The sequence below is a fragment of the Zymoseptoria tritici genome, chromosome 3 (genome assembly GCF_000219625.1).
Source record: "Zymoseptoria tritici IPO323 chromosome 3, whole genome shotgun sequence".
Taxonomy (NCBI): Eukaryota; Fungi; Ascomycota; class Dothideomycetes; order Mycosphaerellales; family Mycosphaerellaceae; genus Zymoseptoria; species Zymoseptoria tritici.
The window spans coordinates 2,512,746-2,531,838 of NC_018216.1; the positions used below are offsets into that span (position 1 = coordinate 2,512,746).

Below are 19,093 nucleotides of genomic sequence, written 5' to 3' on the forward strand. Positions count from 1 at the left end.
TTGTGACAAGCAACCCCAGACTGCATGAGTCAGTCCACTAGACAACCTGATTGACCAACCTGATCGTGTGCCGGCCGTAGGACGAGTGCCTTTGAGTTCCGGGGCGGAGTTTCGTGGGGAAAGTCTTTCTGCTCGATCCGACCAACTGTTTGTCGGCATCACTGGTCGTTCAAGCAGGCCATGGCTGGTGAACCAAGAGGAGCATGTAAGCTAGAATGTCTGTTTCGAAGGCAGGAGCATTCTCGATTAGATGTGATGACCGAGCCGCAGTCGCGGACGAGAGTATGAGGTGTGCTGGATGTCGAAGGTCTTTGATGACGACGCCGTGCTGTATGACAGTCTCCTTGGCGTTGTGAGTGCAGACGAGTCATGGTCAATCTTCTCGTGCCCGCCTCAACAGGCAATTGCGAGTTTCAAAATGTGGCGCAATCAAAGTTTTCGGTTGGGTGCATGTGCAGCTGGCATGAAACAGGATTAGAGGTCCGGTATATCCGGTACATGTCCTCGAGGCACCGTGGGCATGTCGCGAATAGCTGCTTTGACTTGAGAGAGTTTGGTGTCGCATACTCGCTGTATTTTTTCGCCTTTGGGCCTTGGTCGCACACCGAGTACAGCACGTGAGAGCCACCATGCATGCAAGCAGCTCGGCCGGCAGTCAACCCGTTTAATATGCTGTGCGACCACCGGCACGTTTGGCAGATGACGCCCTTTTTGCCATGAGGTACTCCACTCAGATGGATGCGCTCATGTCGGAGAATCACAACGAGGCCTCCTGGCCGCACAGTCACAGGCGTACCTACATTGATTTCCATGCAGGTGTCCGATGGCCACGAGACCAAGTGCCTGATTCTGGAAATGCTGGCCGAGTGATTCGCAGAACCGAAATCCACCCGTCGCAATCACGTCCAGGTCCCGTGATGGTCCCGTGAGCTTACATGGATGCATGATATCGACGTTGTCACTGCATTAGCGGACGGCTGAGATTCGAGGTTCCTGAAGCCACCGCGAGAGCTGGAGGTGGCTCTTCACGAGCGACAGAGAAAGGCTCTGCGCAGTCACGCGGGATGGCATTGGAAAGATCGGCTGTGGTTCGCTCGGGAGTCGGGACTCGGGAGGGAGGCAGCGGTACAACGTGTGCCGGGCCCATGAAGCGGAGGGGTTGAGCTGTGAGGGTGTGCTCATCAAAGCAGGCCGCCGGGATGAGATGCATGCTTGATTGACAAGGCAGGCGTCCGACCAGCCTGTGAGGTAGAACTAACAAGGCACTCTTTGCACATCTTACATGCTGCTCTGCCCTGGCTTCGACGCATGTAAGAGTACAGCATTGAAGGTACATGGTAGACATGATGCCTGGTCACGCTGCGACGACCTGTCCAATGAGAAGAGCAGATTCGTGAGAGAACAATAGAGTTTGACGCTTGAGACCTTGTCTATCATCTCAACCAAGACCTTCAACGTGTTCGATGTGCGAGAACACTGGGAGCGCAAGCGAGTTGTCGAAGCTGTGATGAATAATGACGGATTGTGAAATGTCTCGAAGGACTGTGAGTGTGAGGTGGGCATCATTGGCAAGGCCGTCTCTCCTACTACATCAGGACGAGTACATTATACTTGTCCACGGGTATCCTCCCCTCCCCGCTGCGATCGCAGATTGTGCGTCAGACGAGTTCCATCACTTCTATGAGCCAGGTACGTGACTCGGCGGATGTGGTGGTGTCAGGTCAGGTTGTCGCCGTTCCGCACAGTGCTGGCCGTGAGAATGCTTTTCATCACCCGCGACGTGGTCGAGTGATTGCGTGGTGGTGTATAGCAGCAGTGCGGTATAGGCAGGATGGGCTTTGTCGGGTCGAAGACGACGGACAGACCGACGACGATACCTTAGTTCCAGGTAGCGGAGCATGCCACCTCCACCACACGCAAGAGACGGGAGCGCACTAACAGCCAGGCCCACAGCCAACCAGGCCGGCCCCGAGGATCTGATTTGTGCAAGGCGTCCCCCTCGCCTTTCCCGTCCATCCCGCCGGCAGCTGTTGGTCGTCACAGCCGCGGCCGACTAGCTCGTCTCCAGCCACAGCGTGCCCGAGGTGTGATTCGCTCAACCACAGAGCTGGGACCGAGACTAACGGAGACTAACGACACCACCGGTCGCTTGCCGTTCCCAAGGTTCAGAGATTCCACGCTCCGTGCTGCAGGTCGCGGAAGTGGGAGGGAGTAGGTGAACTGGGGGAGATGGGAGCACTGGGCGCGAGAGAGTCCTTGGTCTGTCTGTCTGGGATCGTCGGCCCACTAGAACTACCTTACCTTAGCACTTACCTTACCTTACCTCTCTCCGTCTGTCGCGATCAGCTCTCGGCCATCTTTCCTCCTTCTCACACCACCAACCCAAGGTACCCTCCCACTCCCTCCTGCGCGACCGTCGCACTGCAGACTGCAGACTGCCTGCATCTCTCACCTCTCCGCTCCGCCGCCCTGCTTGCACCACCCTCTCGTGCGCATCTCCATTCGGCGCCCGCTCCGACGTCAGCCGCGCCCGCGTCCAATCCGACACCTCTCTTGAATGCCAGCGCATGTCGCATCTGGTCTGCATCCTCCCACCTTTCCACTGCTCGCTCGCTCGCCGTCGAATCGCGTTGAATCGCACACACACTCTCTGCTTGTCTGCCTCGCGGGATCATACACTCACAACTCTGACAACACCAACCGTCCTCTCGTGACGGCATTGCGCGCGTCCTGTCCGCGGCAGTCGCATCACATATACGATTCTCTGACGTGATCGACAACTCTCACAGAGCTCTCTTCTCGCCATCATCTTTCCCACTCGAACATTGCGATCCAACGCGCGCTCACTTTCCGGTCCGACCGCATTCATTCGCAGCATTTTCGCCAGTCTCAGAGCGCTGCTTGTCCGACTTCGCTGAAACGCTCTCTGACAGCATTCGCGAAATCAATACTGCGGGCATCATCATTTGCTCCCTCATATGACACATCACCACAGCCGCGTGCATTCTGCAAGATTGGATATTTACAACGACCACGAGAACTCGCTCAGCAACTGGCCATCACGACGCTCCGGTACGCCCGGCGCATTCTCACTGTACTTCGCGGACCCGTTGGTTTGACTCCCTCTCGCGCCGCGCCGTTCTTTGAGAGCTGTTGAAACCTCCAAAACCCTCAACCTCGCGCACAATGGGTGACCTGGCTAATCCTCCACTTCGGTCAAGCCATCCCGCCATGTACGGACGGAGTCACTACATTGCGACGACTGCTTCTCTACCCCAACCATCATTCAGATCAGACATCTTCAGTCACGGTCCATCCGTAAATACCGCTCACATCTTCAGCTCCTCTCCCACCACGGAACGACACCAAACGGATCGTGTCATGCCATCGCTAGCAGCCAGCTCTTCCGACCCGATGTCATTTGGTTTCGATGCTCGACCAGCTCCGGCGGTCGTGATCCGCAGACTGCCGCGCAACACCAGCGCGGAAACCCTCAGAAGCATGTTGATATTTGCTGGGGATCTGATAGACACCGAATTCATCCGCTCACCGTACCCGGAAGACCAGGGCTTCGCTACGGCGGTCGCACGTTTTCAAAGTTCCACGGGAGCGTTTGAGGCGCAACAGAAGCTACACGGCAAGCCAAATACCGCAAAAGACGCGACCATGATTGTCGAAACTCATGGCGGCAGTGCAACGTCTTCGTTCGAAAGACGCAATACCGTCGATGGAGCTTCGGCCACTTCTCGCACTCCTACGAGTTCCTCCTCCTCGGTCGGCTCTCTTGGTGGTCCGCCGGGCCGTTCGCGTTTTGGGAGCACATTCCACCCAAGCGAAAAGGTCTCACCACCACTATCGATGTCAAGTTCTGGCGGCACTGGAGACTTCCCAATACCGGAGTCTAGCGCGCATTTCCAAAATCTGTTCTCGCCACAGTCGCCTTTGACGAATGGCCACCACCGAATTTCCGGCAAATCCATGATCAACGACGACTCGGTCGATGACGAGACCGGTGAGCTGTTGAAGGATCCGGTGGCGTACGCCAAAAGTGGTCAGCAGCCAGCCATGCGCAGGTCGACCAACCCTCAGATACCATTAGGTCGCTTCGCCAGCATGTCTCTCAGCTCGCCTAACGGCGGCCACAATACCGGACATGTATCCGGCAATGGGTACGGCTCGCCGCGGGGCACTTCTGCCCTGCACAGTCCGGTTCCGCCAATGTCACCGACAGATGGTCCACATGCCGGCCCAAACGGACAATACATGGCCGCCAACTACCCGAGACCGCACTACCCGCCTGTGAATCCCGCCGATCAAAACCCTCCATGCAATACCCTGTATGTGGGCAATCTTCCAATCGATACATCCGAGGACGAGCTCAAGTCTCTGTTCTCCAAGCAGCGCGGGTATAAGCGGCTCTGCTTCCGAACGAAGCAAAACGGACCCATGTGCTTTGTCGAGTTTGAGGACACTTCTTTCGCGACCAAGACCCTTCATGAGCTCTATGGTCATCCTCTGCATAACAGTGTCAAGGGCGGCATTCGGCTGAGCTTTTCGAAGAACCCGCTAGGAGTGCGCTCCGGGCAGACAAACGGTATCAGTCCACACGCCGCCATGTCGCCGCAAGCGATGGCGCCAGGTCTGGGAGGTATGATGAACGGCTACAGCTCTGTATCCGGCCCGCCGCCGGGACTCGGTTCTGGCATGATGAATGGTGGCTCTTACCGCGGACCACCACCAATCACCACGGACAGCATGTTCTCCAACCCTTTCGGCATGGCCTCGCCTGATTTCGCCGCTCAGTTGAGTCCGCGGAACACTTTCTCGGGTGGCATTCCACCTACCCTCGGCGCTGGCATGTATGGCAGGGATAGCCGCAATCACAGCTATGCAGACTACATGCCTCGACACTAAACTCCACATACGACCGCGACGCACGACGGCGCACACGAGACGATCATCATGATTTTTCAAAGAAGGACTTCAAAGCACGACACATACCGGTGTTTGCATAGCTATGGACGATGGGAAGCATTGATATGGGCGGCGGCGGGGATCTTTTTATCACGGGCCAAAAGAGAGCCTCGGAACAGCTTCTTTTTTGCTTTTGCATTTGGTAACGGATCATCAGTTTTTGGTTTTTTTGCGATTTTCCCTGACAACAGTGCGAGAGATTCCCCATTTGCGCGAAGAGAAAAAAAGACCAGGCTATCATCACAGCAAGGGTTTTGGTTGAGTTCATTCATTGCTTTGGCGTTTTGGGAAAGAAGAGGGCACCACGCATGTTATTATAATCGAAACACTTCTGTTTGCGGATTTTGTTTATTTTCACTTTCACTTTGCGATCGACTCGAAACATTTCGAGGCTTAAAACCCGAGGGCGGAGTGGGAAGTTGGGATGTGCAAGGGCTGGAAGATGGGGACCAGGAAGGACATGCTCAGGGAAATGTTGAGGAGGAAGAGGCAGACGATCAATGGCTCGATCGACTTGTGGATGATGAGTACGATAATGGATTGGTCGTTTTGGACCTCTTGCTTCTCCGACTGCCGGATTGGATACGAGATGAATTGTGTGGGACATGGCGCTTTGCAAACGGATTGCATTCCGACTTCCACGCTTGCTTGCCATTCTTGGATGGTTGTGTTTCGTTCGCCAATTCTGTCGATTGTTGCGATTGATGGTCGGCATGTTTGGAGATTATACATGTTCGCATGATGTACGCGTATGAAAGTCTTTTTGAGGGATCGTATGCAGAGCAATTTGCTCGCTTTTTGCGTGTCGTTACGTCTTGTGACTTCACGTACAGCCTACTTTATCCTGTAGACAGGAACAGCGGTAGGGTCGACAAGTCGGTCATTGCCCCTTTTCACTGTTTTCAACTTCAGGCAGGTAAGGAGAGGCATCAGATCTCAATTGCCGCTGGAGATGTGATGCCCGAGTTGGCCAAGTTGTGACGGAGAACGGTCGTGGGGATATTCCTTGTTCACTTCATTCTGACGACACGGCAAGCCGATGACCTTCGTCAATCGTCATTGCCGCGAGAGTTTTGTTCCTCGATCCGCAAACATGGATGAGCTGCGAAAAATTTGCTTGCCGGACTGTCTTTCTTCTTCGGCTTGACTGGCGGCGAAAAGAGCTTTCCTGTGAGCGAGGCGTCTACACGCCCACTGTCGCTTTGGGTTCTGTATGCACGCATGCTAGTCCTATGATGGCCCGGGTACCATACAACTGACTCCCAAACGCGGGTCGCGAACGACTCCCATCCGCTACCAAAGTCTTGCACATGATCTCGACTTCCCTCCCCACCCTCTCGATCATCTCCACAACCCATAGGGCCCTTGCGTGAATTTCCACATCTTCACGGTCCCGTCCTCACTCCCGGTAGCATACAACCTGCCATCCGGACTGAAACATGTCGTCCATACCGGTCCGTGATGTCCTCTCCCGGTCTCGACCTCCCTCTCCGTCTCCCAGTCCCAGACGTGCACCCACGTATCGTTCGGACATCCGGTCACGAAGCGCTTTGCATCTCCATTCAGCGCGACACTGGCGACTTCCCGCTCCGTGGCGATGTGTTTGATCAACTGTCCTGGTCGCGCGCCGTCGAAGAAGTAGATGTTTTTGCCGGCTGCGACGCTGATGATGCCTTCTGGGTAGCCCGCAAGACCAGCGTTGAGTTCGCAGGAAAGTGGGAGGCCGGCGATGTCGTAGGAGGCGATGAGAGAGCGGGCACGGAGATCCCACCATCGGATCTTCTTGTCGTCTGCGGCGGTGATGAGCACGTTCGGGTCGCGGGACCAGATGATGGATTTGATCGCTCCTTGATGTTCGCCTGCGCCAATCTCGTAGGAAGATGGTTCAGGTGAGCTGCCGTTGGTGATCTCGCTCGTGGATGAGTTGTCATCGCCAGTGTGAGACAGATCGAAAATCCGGAGTTTCTTTTCCATGCCTCCTGTTGCGAGTACTTGAGGTTTTTCCTGAGGTGGAAAGGCCACCGCTCGAACGATGTGGTTGTGCTGGAGTGTGTGCAGCGTTTGTCCGGTGAACGTGTCCCACACCTTTGCGGAGAAGTCGGCGGATCCAGTAGCGGCCAGGGTGGCATCATCGGAGAGTCGCGCGCTCCATACCGCGCCTTTGTGGCCGATAAATGTTCCGATCCAATCGCCGGTAAGACCATCGCGGAGCATCGGGTTGTTGTCCTTGCAGGCAGAGATCATGTAGTATTGCGACGCGGAGCCAGAGCTTGCCAGTAACGAAGAAAAAGAGACATGAGTGATAGGTCGTGAGTGGCCATGGCAGGTAAGAGGTACAATTTTGGTGGTTTCTGAAAGGTCATCAGCACAGCTCTGAGCTAGTCTTGAAATATGTCGCTTCTGAAGCACAGCGACTGGACTCGAACACGACTTGACGCCTTCCTGAACATCCAACTCAGTTGGAGTCGCTCTACGTTGATCTACTCACCTGTAGGGATTCCAGTGTCGTCCTGCCGCTTGAATGCAAAGTCTGCCATGATGGCAAGTCGGGATGGAAGAAGATCTTACGAGGCTCGCTTTTGGACAGGTCAACTAGGCAGTGAAACACTGATTTTTATTCGTAAATCGGCAAGGTCTATTCGAGTGCTGAACGGGTTGTCGTCTCAAGAAGATTTGTATGGCCGTCAATCGTAATTCGTGATGTAGGAGGTATAGCCCGGTTTTCAGTGTCCAGCGTGATCCCAGCGATCGAGTGTTTCCCGGACCGGCTGATTTGCGATACGATGGCCTAGTTGATGTAGAGATGGCCGGAGAGTGTTGGAAGATGAAAAGAGCGAATGTCCTTTTGCTCAAACCGCAACCTCCTTGCGCTAAGTAAATCCAAGACCCATGCAATAGGCACTCGTAGAGTCGTAGCGAGGGGAATATTTGAAACGAAACTAAACGCAGGAGAAGGCGAAAGAAGAAAGCACCAACAACACAGCGCAACGTTGCTCGAAGTGTATCCGGGAGAAGCGTGCTGTGGCAGACAAGCAGAGTGAGGTTCCTTTGTCTTTTGATGGGCTGAAATGGGTGATGCAGCTGTGGCCAATCACATGTCTTCAACATGCCTGTCGCACCTGTGCTCCCCGCCAACTAAGAACCCTTGTTCATATGTCAACACGCGTTTCAGCAAATGACCAACCTCCGAACTTACCTTAGGCCTCCTGGAACACATCACCGCCCACCCACCGACTACGCCGCGGCGGGGCGCGATTACGACGACAACACCGACACCGATACCGACGACTGGACTTTCCGGACCACGACCATTAAATATCGCAGAATTCCCACGGACACTGGACCTGGCGCGAAGCTCCTGAGCGCCGCCGAGACATATCAACTGGACCAAAAAGCGAGACCTTATTGCACGTTATAATACAGAATTCCTCTGTCGCATACAGCCCCCACACCCACTAGGAAATGCGCCGCTAGAAACGCGCCCTTCCAGTCATGTCCTCGTCGCCTTTGCGCCCCGGCGCAGACCTCAAGGAGCAGCTGGAATGGTACAAGGTCCAGTATGCTCAGCTCGAGACTGATCTCGCCGACTTCCAGGCTTCGAGCAAGGAATTGGAAGAGCAACTCGAGAAGGATGTCGTGACCGCGGAAAAGAACGAGCTCAAATGGAAGCAGCAGGTGGAGAAGCTGACTTCAGAGGTGGAAGAATGGAAGGAAAAACACAAGAAAGCAAAGGCAGAGGCGAACACGGCGCAAAACACGCTGCAGAAAGAGATCACTACAATGCGCGAGCAAAACCTCGCTCTGCAGCTGAGATTAAGGGATACGGAAGTCATGAATGATGATTATGAACAACAAAAACGATACACCGAGACAAGCTTGGAAGATCTGGAGAGCAAGTACAATACCGCCATCGAGCGCGGAGTGCTTTTCGAGGAGACGATCAAACAGAGCGAGCAAGAGCGGGAAGAACTGCGGATAGAAACCCAGCGGTTAAGGAACGACTTGAGTGACCTCAAAGTCGAGAGCGACATCAACGTGGAGAAGCTGCGGGCCGCGGAGGAGCAAATCGAGAGCTTGAGGGCAAGGAAACCGACGTCGCTAGCTGTGGAAACACTGCGTGCCAGGAGTCCGGCGAGTGAAGCAAGCGGTATGACTGCTCTGTCGCCCACCGCGTCCACACCACCGCCCAAATCTGACTCGTTGTCAGAAGTCGCAACACCACCTTCGCCTCCACTGTCAGACACACCCGCTGTTGCCAAGACGGAGCAGAAGACACCTTCACTGGTCCGGAAGAAGGCAATGATTCCTGACTCAAGGACACCGCGACCTTCATTCTACGGCGCGAGAGCACAGCCCAGTCACGCACGCGGAGTATCTGTCACATCGAGTACGAGCACTGCACTCACGGATGGAAAGTCGATGCGACCATCAGGGCTACGGCCTCCACGTGTCTCTCGAGCTGCGCAGGATTCACTGCCACGGTCGGAGTCGCTTTACCAGATCCGTGGACTGATTGGCAGGATGCAGAAGATCGAGGAACGTGTTCACTCCGCGCGCTCGAAGCTACCAGCGCCTGGACGTACACCAACGGGCTCTCCACGAGCTGGCTCAGCTTTGGGCGAAAACATTCCTTCATCAGTCACGGTGCGGCGAAGTATGAAACGACCCAGTGGAAGCATGGCGTCGTCTGGACTGCGTGATGAAGAGACAGACACGTCAACAGCTGACAGCAGCCGTCGCGACAGCCACGTCAGACGGCTGTCATACGGTGTTCCCCGACCTGCCTCTTCACTAGCTCACCGATCCGAGCGACCAGACCGGCCTCCCTCCGCCATGGATCGACCTCCATTTGCAATGGATCGACCAGCGTCCGCTATGAGCCGCCCCTCTAGCCGCGCATCCATATCAGGCCGCCCTGCCAGCCGCTCCGGCGCGCGGACCGAAATGGGAAATTACTCTTCCGCCACCCAAGCCAGCAGCAATATGGCATCCCGACCGCGATCAAGCATGACAGGGGCCTACGGTACGATACCGCGCGGCCATAAGACGACTGCCAGCTTCAGCGAGCTTCATCGACGGGCTGCTGCTGACAGTGATGATACCGCGACACCGAACAGGAGGACGACGCTCGAGAGGAGTGGCATTCCACCGCCACCTTCGGCGCTTCCGACGCCGAAGAGAGTGAGTGGAACTCTTCCTCCGCGCGCGAAGCCGATTTCTAGAACGAGTAACAATTTCACGCAAATGAAGGAGGGAGGAAGTCCGAGGCGGGACGGAGGCATGGGCCCACCGCCGAGTCGGAAACAGCGGGTGAGCGATGTGGGAGAGACGTATTGAGGTGCTGCTATACAAGGCGAGGGTGGATGTGTCTATACGATGGTATACATATGCTGCGTGTGAAAGCAGGAGGAAAAGAACGAGAGGCCTTGTACAAATGAAGCGTGGAGTTCAATGGGCACGGTAGATGAAGTCGAAATATTCCCCGAATGGATTGTGTGATACCGTGCGGTTCGGAACATCTCCCCATCAATGCTGACCATCGGACTCGAGGCAAGGAGTTAGGCCATTCACCACGGTAAGGCAACCATTTCGGCTCATTTCAGCCCAGTCCGCCGGACGTGAGAGTGGAGACCCGGGGTCAGGTGTTCTGCTATTTGGCCAGTGTCCGAGACAAATGTCTCTGGAGACCTGGAGCAAACGTGTTCGCTGTCGATGTTACCTTGCACTGAGCCGGATCCGGACCATTCTGCCGCGTGTCGGTCCGCGGCGTGTTTTTTGGATGCGATGGGTGTTTGATAGGCTGCGCTAGATTTGCGCCGGGATGTAGAACGTGGATGTCGGGGCCGGAGTTTATGTGGAACTTGCCAATATGGGCCAACGGCGGCCTTTGTTGGTGCTCAAGACGAGATGTCGATGATGACAAGCTTGCTCTTCCTCGGTCGCAATTAGCATCTCGTCGACGACGATGAGGTTTGCAACGCTCACGCGACTCAGTCATCTCCAGGTCTCCAAGCGTTGGGAAGACATTCACAACCGTTGGCCCAAGCATGACGTCTCACCGAGCTCTCCCCACCAGGGAACTGCAGGGCAAGCTCTCCGCAAAAACTCGCCAAAGCTTCACTTTCGTTGTGCTCAACCACAGCTCAATGGATTTTTCAATGCCAGAACTGAACTTCTATTCGAGCACGGCCAGGTCATGGTCTGAGTTGGACGTGAAGGGGAGCTGGTTCAACGTGATGTTTGTGCCCGGTGAATTGTGATAGAGACCATGCATGCATGCTGGGCAGAAGATGTATACCTGTTTAGACCACGGCAACTGCAGGACCCATTCGGGATGGGATGGGGATATTGTTGGACATCTCACTCCGATTTACTTTCCGACGCCGTGATCTGTTGTGCCTTTTCTCCCCATCGCTCCGTCTTCTTTTCCTCTTCCTCTTCTTCTCCTCCACAACCCTCTCGGTCCATTCGTTCGTGTATACCATCACTCTCTCGATCGCATCGATTAGATTGGCGTCGGGCTTCTGCGAGTGCATACGACAGCGACATCTGAACCACGTCCTCGGATCTTTGCTGTTTGTCCTTTTCCCATCCGACTCCAACCAATTCACCACACACTAAGCCGGCGACTGAGAGCTGGTACTGCCGTTTCCCCGGTTGACGTAGCCCCACGTAACAAAAACGAGCCGAACTTCTCGAGGACACGGCCCGCCGGTCAATTGATCCTTGAGCTCTTCTCACCCATACCGAACTCCCCCTACACAACACTCAGTGCAGCCGCAGCACTGCCTTCTCCGCGATACCTTCACCTCCGACATACCTTTAGAGATCCTCATCTCACTCTCCTGCTGACGACTCGGTGAGCATGGCCGACGCTGTCGGAGGAGCTTCAATGGCGAACGGCCACACGAATGGCGACGCCTACCCGAGTGCGTTCGCCGCGAAATACAACCTGGCACCACACTTCATCGGAGGCAACGAGCTAGCACGAGCACCACCTAGCAAAGTCAAGGACTTTGTCACCGCACATGATGGTCACACTGTCATCACGAGCGTACGTCTCTTCCGCGTGAAATTTGAGCCGGCGGTTTGCTTTGCTCGTGACTATACGCATAGACTGACAGCTTTGCTCCTGACAGGTCCTCATTGCGAATAACGGTATCGCCGCTGTGAAAGAGATCCGATCCGTACGGAAATGGGCATACGAGACCTTCGGCGACGAGCGGGCCATCCAGTTCACTGTGATGGCCACGCCGGAAGATTTGGCTGCCAATGCCGACTACATCAGAATGGCAGATCAATACGTGGAAGTGCCTGGTGGCACCAACAACAACAACTATGCCAACGTGGAGCTGATTGTTGACATTGCTGAGCGCATGGGCGTACACGCCGTGTGGGCAGGATGGTGAGTGGGGAGCCGTGAGGAAGCGGAGGCCGACTGGGAGCTGGACACTGACCTATTCTCAGGGGACACGCATCAGAGAACCCGAAGTTGCCCGAATCACTCGCTGCGTCGCCGAACAAGATTGTCTTCATTGGACCGCCTGGCTCGGCGATGCGATCGCTTGGTGACAAAATCTCCTCCACAATTGTTGCACAGCACGCGAATGTGCCCTGTATCCCCTGGTCCGGAACTGGCGTGGCTGACGTCGAGGTGGATGACAATAACATTGTTACGGTCAACGATGAGACCTATGCCAAGGGCTGCGTGACCTCCGTCGAGGAAGGTCTGGAAGCCGCGAGGAAGATTGGGTTCCCGGTCATGGTCAAAGCCTCTGAGGGTGGTGGTGGAAAGGGTATCCGAAAGGTCGACGATGAGGAGACCTTCCCAGCACTATACAAGGCCGCTGCGAGTGAAATTCCTGGCTCGCCAATCTTCATCATGAAGCTCGCAGGCAATGCCAGACATTTGGAAGTCCAACTTCTGGCTGATCAGTACGGAAACAACATCTCCATCTTCGGCCGTGATTGTTCGGTCCAACGAAGACATCAAAAGATTATCGAAGAAGCACCTGTCACGATTGCCAGCCAAAAGACCTTCCAGCAAATGGAGAAGGCTGCCGTCTCTCTCGGACGGTTAGTCGGCTACGTCTCTGCTGGTACCGTCGAATATCTCTACTCACACGCCGACGACAAATTCTACTTCCTGGAACTCAACCCTCGTCTTCAGGTCGAGCATCCCACCACTGAGATGGTCTCTGGCATCAACATCCCAGCAGCTCAACTCTTGGTTGCTATGGGATGCCCTCTCCACCGCATCCGTGACATTCGCTTGCTCTACGGCGCGGACCCGCACACTTCCACCAACATCGACTTCAACTTTGAGAAAGAGGGCAGCGCTCTCCAGCAACGCCGGCCGATGCCAAAGGGACACTGCACGGCTTGCCGCATTACCTCTGAAGACCCTGGTGAGGGCTTCAAGCCGTCGTCCGGAACCATGCATGAACTGAACTTCCGTTCGAGCTCTAATGTTTGGGGTTATTTCTCCGTCGGAGCCGCTTCCTCGATTCACAACTTCTCCGATTCGCAATTCGGCCACATCTTCGCGTACGGCGAGAACCGAACAGCATCCCGAAAGCACATGGTTGTTGCATTGAAAGAGCTGAGCATTCGTGGCGACTTCCGCACAACGGTCGAGTACTTGATCAAGCTGTTGGAGACTCCAGCTTTCGAGGACAACACCATTACAACCGGCTGGCTCGATGAGCTGATCAGCAAAAAGCTGACGGCTGAGCGTCCCGATCCTATGATTGCCGTTATTTGCGGTGCTGTGGCTCAGGCGCACGTTGCAAGCGAAGCATGCCTGACCGAGTACAAGAAGGGTCTTGAAAAGGGTCAGGTTCCGAGCAAAGACATCCTCAAGACGGTCTTCCCGATCGAATTCATCTACGAGGGCAGCAAGTACAAGTTTACTGCAACCCGATCCTCCGCTGACATGTACACATTGTTCATCAACGGCAGCAAGGCGCTGGTCGGAATTCGCGCCCTCTCTGATGGAGGACTTTTGGTTCTGCTCGGCGGTCGCTCTCACAACGTGTACTGGAAGGAGGAGGTTGGTGCCGTTCGTGTCTCAGTGGATGGCAAGACTTGCTTGCTCGAGGAGGAGAACGACCCAACTCAGCTTCGTACTCCATCGCCAGGAAAGCTCGTCAAGTTTGCTGTTGGAAACGGCGAGCACGTCAAGAAGGGCCAAGCTTTCGCCGAAGTCGAGGTCATGAAGATGTACATGCCTCTGATCGCACAGGAGGATGGTGTCGTCAACCTCATCAAGCAACCCGGCGCCACCCTCGAAGCTGGTGACATTCTCGGAATCCTCGCTCTCGACGATCCGTCAAAGGTCAAATCTGCACAACCCTTCCTCGGACAGCTCCCAGAAATGGGTGCACCTGTCGTCCTCGGTGCCAAGGCACCGCAGCGCTTCAGCTTCCTGAAGGGTATCTTGACGAACATTCTCCAGGGCTACGACAACCAGGTCATCATGAATCAGACTCTTACCGAGCTTATCGAAGTGCTCCGTGACCCTGAGCTACCTTATGGCGAATGGACCTCACAGGCCTCTGCGCTGCACTCTCGCATGCCGCAGAAGCTTGACGCGGCCTTCGAGCAACTCGTCGAGCGCTCGCATAGCCGAAAGGCCGAGTTCCCGGCTAAGCAGATCTCGAAGACCTTCGAGCGATTCCTCGCGGAGAACGTTCCTGGCGGCGATGGAGAACTCCTTCGCACTGCTCTGGCTCCTCTGACGGAGATCCTCGCCAAGTACCAAGAAGGTCTCAAGGCACATGAGTTCTCGGTTGTCAATCAGCTTCTTGAGCAATACTACTCTGTGGAAAGCATCTTCTCGGCCCGCCAGAACCGCGATGACGAGGTTATTCTCACACTTCGCGACCAAAATAGGGACAAGGTGGCCGGTGTTGTTCAGACCGTTCTGTCTCACACTCGAGCAAGCGCCAAGAACAACCTCATCATTGCCATTCTCCAAGCTTACAGGCCCAACCAGCCAGGCATCGGAAATGTCGGCAAGTATCTCCGACCATCGCTCCAGAAGCTCGCTGAGCTTGAAGGTCGTCCGACCGCCAAGGTCGCCCTCAAGGCTCGTGAGCTGCTCATTCAGGCCGCGATGCCATCGCTCGAGGAGCGTACCTCCCAGATGGAGCACATTCTCCGGTCTGCCGTCCGCGAGTCACGCTACGGAGAAAGTGGATGGGACCACAGGCAACCCGATTTCGATGTCATCAAGGAGGTCGTCGATTCCAAGTACACCGTTTTCGATGTTCTGCCGCACTTCTTCGTCCACTCGGATCCTTGGGTTTCTCTCGCGGCTTTGGAAGTGTACACCCGCCGCGCTTACCGTGCTTACAAGCTAAAGACCATTGACTATCTGACTGAAGGCGATGCTCCTTTCGTTCTTGCGTGGGACTTCGCCCTTAGGAAGGTCGGAGAGGCTGAGTTTGGTCTGCCAGTGGAATCTTCGCATCCATCCTCCGCTCCTGGAACGCCATCTGAGAGCTTCACTCGCATCCACTCGATCAGCGACATGAGCTACATTGGACGTCAAGCAGGTGCCGGCGCGGAGCCAAGCCGCCGAGGTGCCGTTGTGCCAGTCAGCTTCATCGACGAGGCCGATGAGTACCTGATGAAGGCGTTAGAGGCTTTCCCAGTGGCTGCTGGTCAGAAGAGCAGCAAGAAAGATGCCGGGTCTTTGATGGCCGATCTCTCGCTCAAGCGCGGACCTGCCGCCACCAAGCCTGCGAGCGATGATGAGCTCACTGCCGTCTGTAACGTTGCCATCCGCGATGCCGAGAGCTTGGACGACAAGGAGATTCTGTCTCGTCTGTTGCCCATCGTCAAAGACTTCAAGGACGAGCTTCTCGCTCGCCGTGTGCGCCGTCTGACATTTATCTGTGGCCACAAGGATGGCACATATCCCGGCTACTTCACCTTCCGCGGACCCGCCTACGAGGAGGATGCCAGCATACGTCACATCGAGCCTGCGCTTGCTTTCCAGCTCGAGCTTGCTCGTCTTGCCAAGTTCAACATCAAGCCAGTGTTCACGGAGAACCGCAACATCCACATGTACGAGGCCATTGGCAAGAATGCCGAGACCGACAAGCGATACTTCACACGTGCTACCGTTCGACCTGGTCACCTCAGGGATATTCCCACTGCCGAGTACCTGATCTCGGAAGCAGACAGGCTGATGACCGACATCCTCGACGCCATGGAGATCGTTGGCAACAACAACTCCGACATGAACCACATCTTCATCAACTTCTCCGCTGTCTTCCCACTTGAACCTAAGGCGGTCGAGCAGGCTTTGGAACAGTTCTTGGACCGTTTCGGACGTCGTGCTTGGAGACTTCGTGTCACTGGTGCTGAGATCCGTATCGTTTGCACCGACCCAAAGACCGGTGCTCCGTTCCCAATGCGTGTCATCATCACCAACACTTCTGGATACATCATCCAGGTCGAGCTATACGAAGAGCGCAAGTCTGACAAGAGCAACGAATGGCTCTTCCACAGTATCGGAGGTACCACAAAGATCGGCTCCATGCACTTGCGCCCGGTCAATACTCCTTACGAGACCAAGGGTGCACTCCAGCCCAAGCGTTACAAGGCTCACATCATGGGCACACAATACGTCTACGACTTCCCAGAGCTGTTCCGACAGGCCATTGAGAATGAGTGGAACAAGACCAGCAGCCAACACCCGGGCATGAGGGAGAAGCAGCCTGTCAAGGGAGAGTGCATTGAGTACAATGAGCTTGTGCTTGATGACAACGACAACTTGGCGGAGGTAAACCGCGACGCTGGTGCCAACACCATCGGCATGGTCGGCTGGATCGTGACGGCGAAGACACCCGAGTACCCACGCGGTCGTCGCTTCATCATCATCTCCAACGACATCACCCACAAGATTGGTTCATTTGGACCCAACGAGGACAAGTTCTTCCACAAGTGCTCGGAGCTCGCCCGCAAGCTTGGCATTCCGCGCATTTATCTCTCTGCCAACTCTGGTGCACGCATTGGAATGGCTGAGGAGCTCATCCCACATTTCTCCGTCGCCTGGAAAGACCCAAGCAGACAGGAGGCTGGGTTCGAGTATCTCTACCTCACGCCAGAGAAGAAGGCTCGCTTCGAGGACGGTGCTCTCAAGCATGTTCTCACCGAGGAGATTCAAGTCGGCAATGAGACGCGTCACAAGATCACTACTATCATTGGTGCTGAAGATGGTCTTGGTGTCGAGTGCTTGAAGGGCTCTGGTCTCATCGCCGGTGAGACCTCACGTGCGTACGAGGACATTTTCACCGTCACTCTCGTTACTTGCCGTTCCGTCGGTATCGGTGCCTACCTTGTCCGCCTGGGACAGCGTGCGATCCAAATTGAGGGTCAGCCAATCATCCTCACTGGTGCTCCGGCCATCAACAAGCTCTTGGGTCGTGAGGTCTACACCTCTAACTTGCAACTGGGTGGTACCCAGATCATGTACAAGAACGGTGTTTCCCATCAGACCGCCAACGATGACTTCGAGGGTGTCTCGAAGATCGTTCGCTGGTTGTCGTTCGTGCCGGAGAAGAAGGGCGCCCCTGTGCCAATCTCGCCATCTGTCGACTCTTGGGATCGCGATGTCACGTTCTACCCACCTCAAAAGGCACCATACGACGTCCGCCACCTCATCGCCGGACAACACACCGATGAGGGTTTCAACTCTGGTCTGTTCGACAAAGACTCCTTCGAGGAGACTCTTGGCGGATGGGCTCGTACTGTCGTCGTGGGTCGTGCTCGTCTTGGCGGCATTCCAGTCGGTGTCATCGGCGTGGAGACTCGCTCGGTCGAGAACGTGTCGCCTGCTGATCCTGCCAACCCTGACTCGATGGAACAGGTTGTCAACGAGGCCGGTGGTGTCTGGTACCCCAACAGCGCCTTCAAGACTGCCCAGGCCATCAAGGACTTCAACAATGGAGAGCAACTTCCTCTCATGATTCTCGCCAACTGGAGAGGTTTCTCTGGTGGTCAGCGTGACATGTACAACGAGGTCCTCAAGTATGGCTCCTACATCGTCGATGCGCTCGTCAAGTACGAACAGCCGGTGTTTGTGTACATTCCGCCACACGGAGAGCTTCGTGGTGGTTCATGGGTATGTTCATCTCTGTGCATCGCTGTGCCGAGACATGCTAACATTCTTCCCAGGTCGTCGTCGATCCTACCATCAACCCAGACTTCATGGAGATGTACGCCGATGAGGAGGCTCGCGGTGGTGTCCTCGAGCCGGAAGGTATTGTCGGTATCAAATACCGCAAGGAGCGCCAGCTCGAAACTATGGCTCGTCTCGATGAGACCTACGGCGACCTCAAGCGCCGCTCGCAAGCCAAGGATCTCACGCCGCAGGAGCAAAACGATATCAAAGCGCAAATGACCGAGCGTGAGAACCTCCTCCTGCCAGTCTACCTCCAGGTCTCCCTTCAATACGCCGACCTGCACGACCGCGCCGGCCGCATGAAGGCCAAGGACACAATCCGCATGCCACTGAAATGGGCCAACGCGCGCCGCTTCTTCTACTGGCGCCTCCGCCGCCGTCTCAACGAGGAGTACGTTCTCAAGCGCATCTCCGGCTCGCAGTCCAAGGAGCTCGTCAGCCGTGGCAGCAACCTGAAGACGCTGGAGTCGTGGTCCGGATTGCCGTCGTACAGCACCGATGACAAGGCCGTCGCCATGTGGTTCGAGGAGAACCGTAAGGTCATCACCGACAAAATCGAGGCGATCAAGACGGATGCTGTGGCGTACGATGTTGCGGCGCTGATGAGGAGCCATAAGAATGGTGGGCTCAAGGGTGTGGCGCAGGTGTTGAGCATGTTGCCTGTGGAGGAGAAGGAGGAGGTGCTCAAGTGGTTGGAGAGTGCATAGACCTGGAGGGACGATTTAATGGTGCCTTTGATGTGAAAGGGCTGTAAATTTGTGGTTCGGTTGTGCATTCTGCGTCTTTGCTCGTTCAGCGGAGGAGTCGTGCTGGATTTTGCCCTGCTTTGTAGGATAATCGTCTATATGTGTTCGAATAAGTTTTTCCTTTCAATACTCCTCGTTCCACATTCGGACAGTTTCCTATCTGCTTAGAAAGGGTATC

The 19,093-nt window shown here is 55.4% G+C and overlaps 6 protein-coding genes across 6 annotated transcripts; 3 read left to right on the top strand and 3 right to left on the bottom strand.

Annotated features, from left to right (window-relative positions):
- Window positions 1–958: 958 nt before the first annotated feature.
- Window positions 959–2,878, bottom strand: MYCGRDRAFT_91930 (uncharacterized protein; the record flags this gene model as incomplete). Its single annotated transcript, XM_003854255.1, has 6 exons — window positions 959–1,164; window positions 1,283–1,369; window positions 1,940–2,027; window positions 2,125–2,220; window positions 2,324–2,658; window positions 2,788–2,878. 6 exons carry the CDS (start codon window positions 2,876–2,878, stop codon window positions 959–961), a joined length of 903 nt encoding a protein of 300 aa, XP_003854303.1.
- A 536-nt stretch (window positions 2,879–3,414) lies between these two features.
- On the top strand, window positions 3,415–4,914 carry MYCGRDRAFT_38046 (uncharacterized protein; the record flags this gene model as incomplete). The annotated part of the gene is made up of 1 exon (XM_003853929.1): window positions 3,415–4,914. One exon carries the CDS (start codon window positions 3,415–3,417, stop codon window positions 4,912–4,914), a length of 1,500 nt encoding a protein of 499 aa, XP_003853977.1.
- Window positions 4,915–5,367: 453 nt separating this feature from the next.
- On the bottom strand, window positions 5,368–5,706 carry MYCGRDRAFT_91932 (uncharacterized protein; the record flags this gene model as incomplete). Its single annotated transcript, XM_003854254.1, has 1 exon — window positions 5,368–5,706. One exon carries the CDS (start codon window positions 5,704–5,706, stop codon window positions 5,368–5,370), a length of 339 nt encoding a protein of 112 aa, XP_003854302.1.
- A 387-nt stretch (window positions 5,707–6,093) lies between these two features.
- On the bottom strand, window positions 6,094–7,951 carry MYCGRDRAFT_70194 (uncharacterized protein; the record flags this gene model as incomplete). Its single annotated transcript, XM_003854253.1, has 2 exons — window positions 6,094–7,325; window positions 7,463–7,951. 2 exons carry the CDS (start codon window positions 7,509–7,511, stop codon window positions 6,316–6,318), a joined length of 1,059 nt encoding a protein of 352 aa, XP_003854301.1.
- Window positions 7,952–8,466: 515 nt separating this feature from the next.
- Window positions 8,467–10,311, top strand: MYCGRDRAFT_85339 (uncharacterized protein; the record flags this gene model as incomplete). The annotated part of the gene is made up of 3 exons (XM_003853930.1): window positions 8,467–9,723; window positions 9,784–10,155; window positions 10,225–10,311. 3 exons carry the CDS (start codon window positions 8,467–8,469, stop codon window positions 10,309–10,311), a joined length of 1,716 nt encoding a protein of 571 aa, XP_003853978.1.
- A 1,555-nt stretch (window positions 10,312–11,866) lies between these two features.
- On the top strand, window positions 11,867–19,042 carry ACC1 (acetyl-CoA carboxylase acc1; the record flags this gene model as incomplete). Its single annotated transcript, XM_003853931.1, has 4 exons — window positions 11,867–12,028; window positions 12,114–12,379; window positions 12,442–18,109; window positions 18,163–19,042. 4 exons carry the CDS (start codon window positions 11,867–11,869, stop codon window positions 18,874–18,876), a joined length of 6,810 nt encoding a protein of 2,269 aa, XP_003853979.1.
- Between the last annotated feature and the right edge of the window lie 51 nt (window positions 19,043–19,093).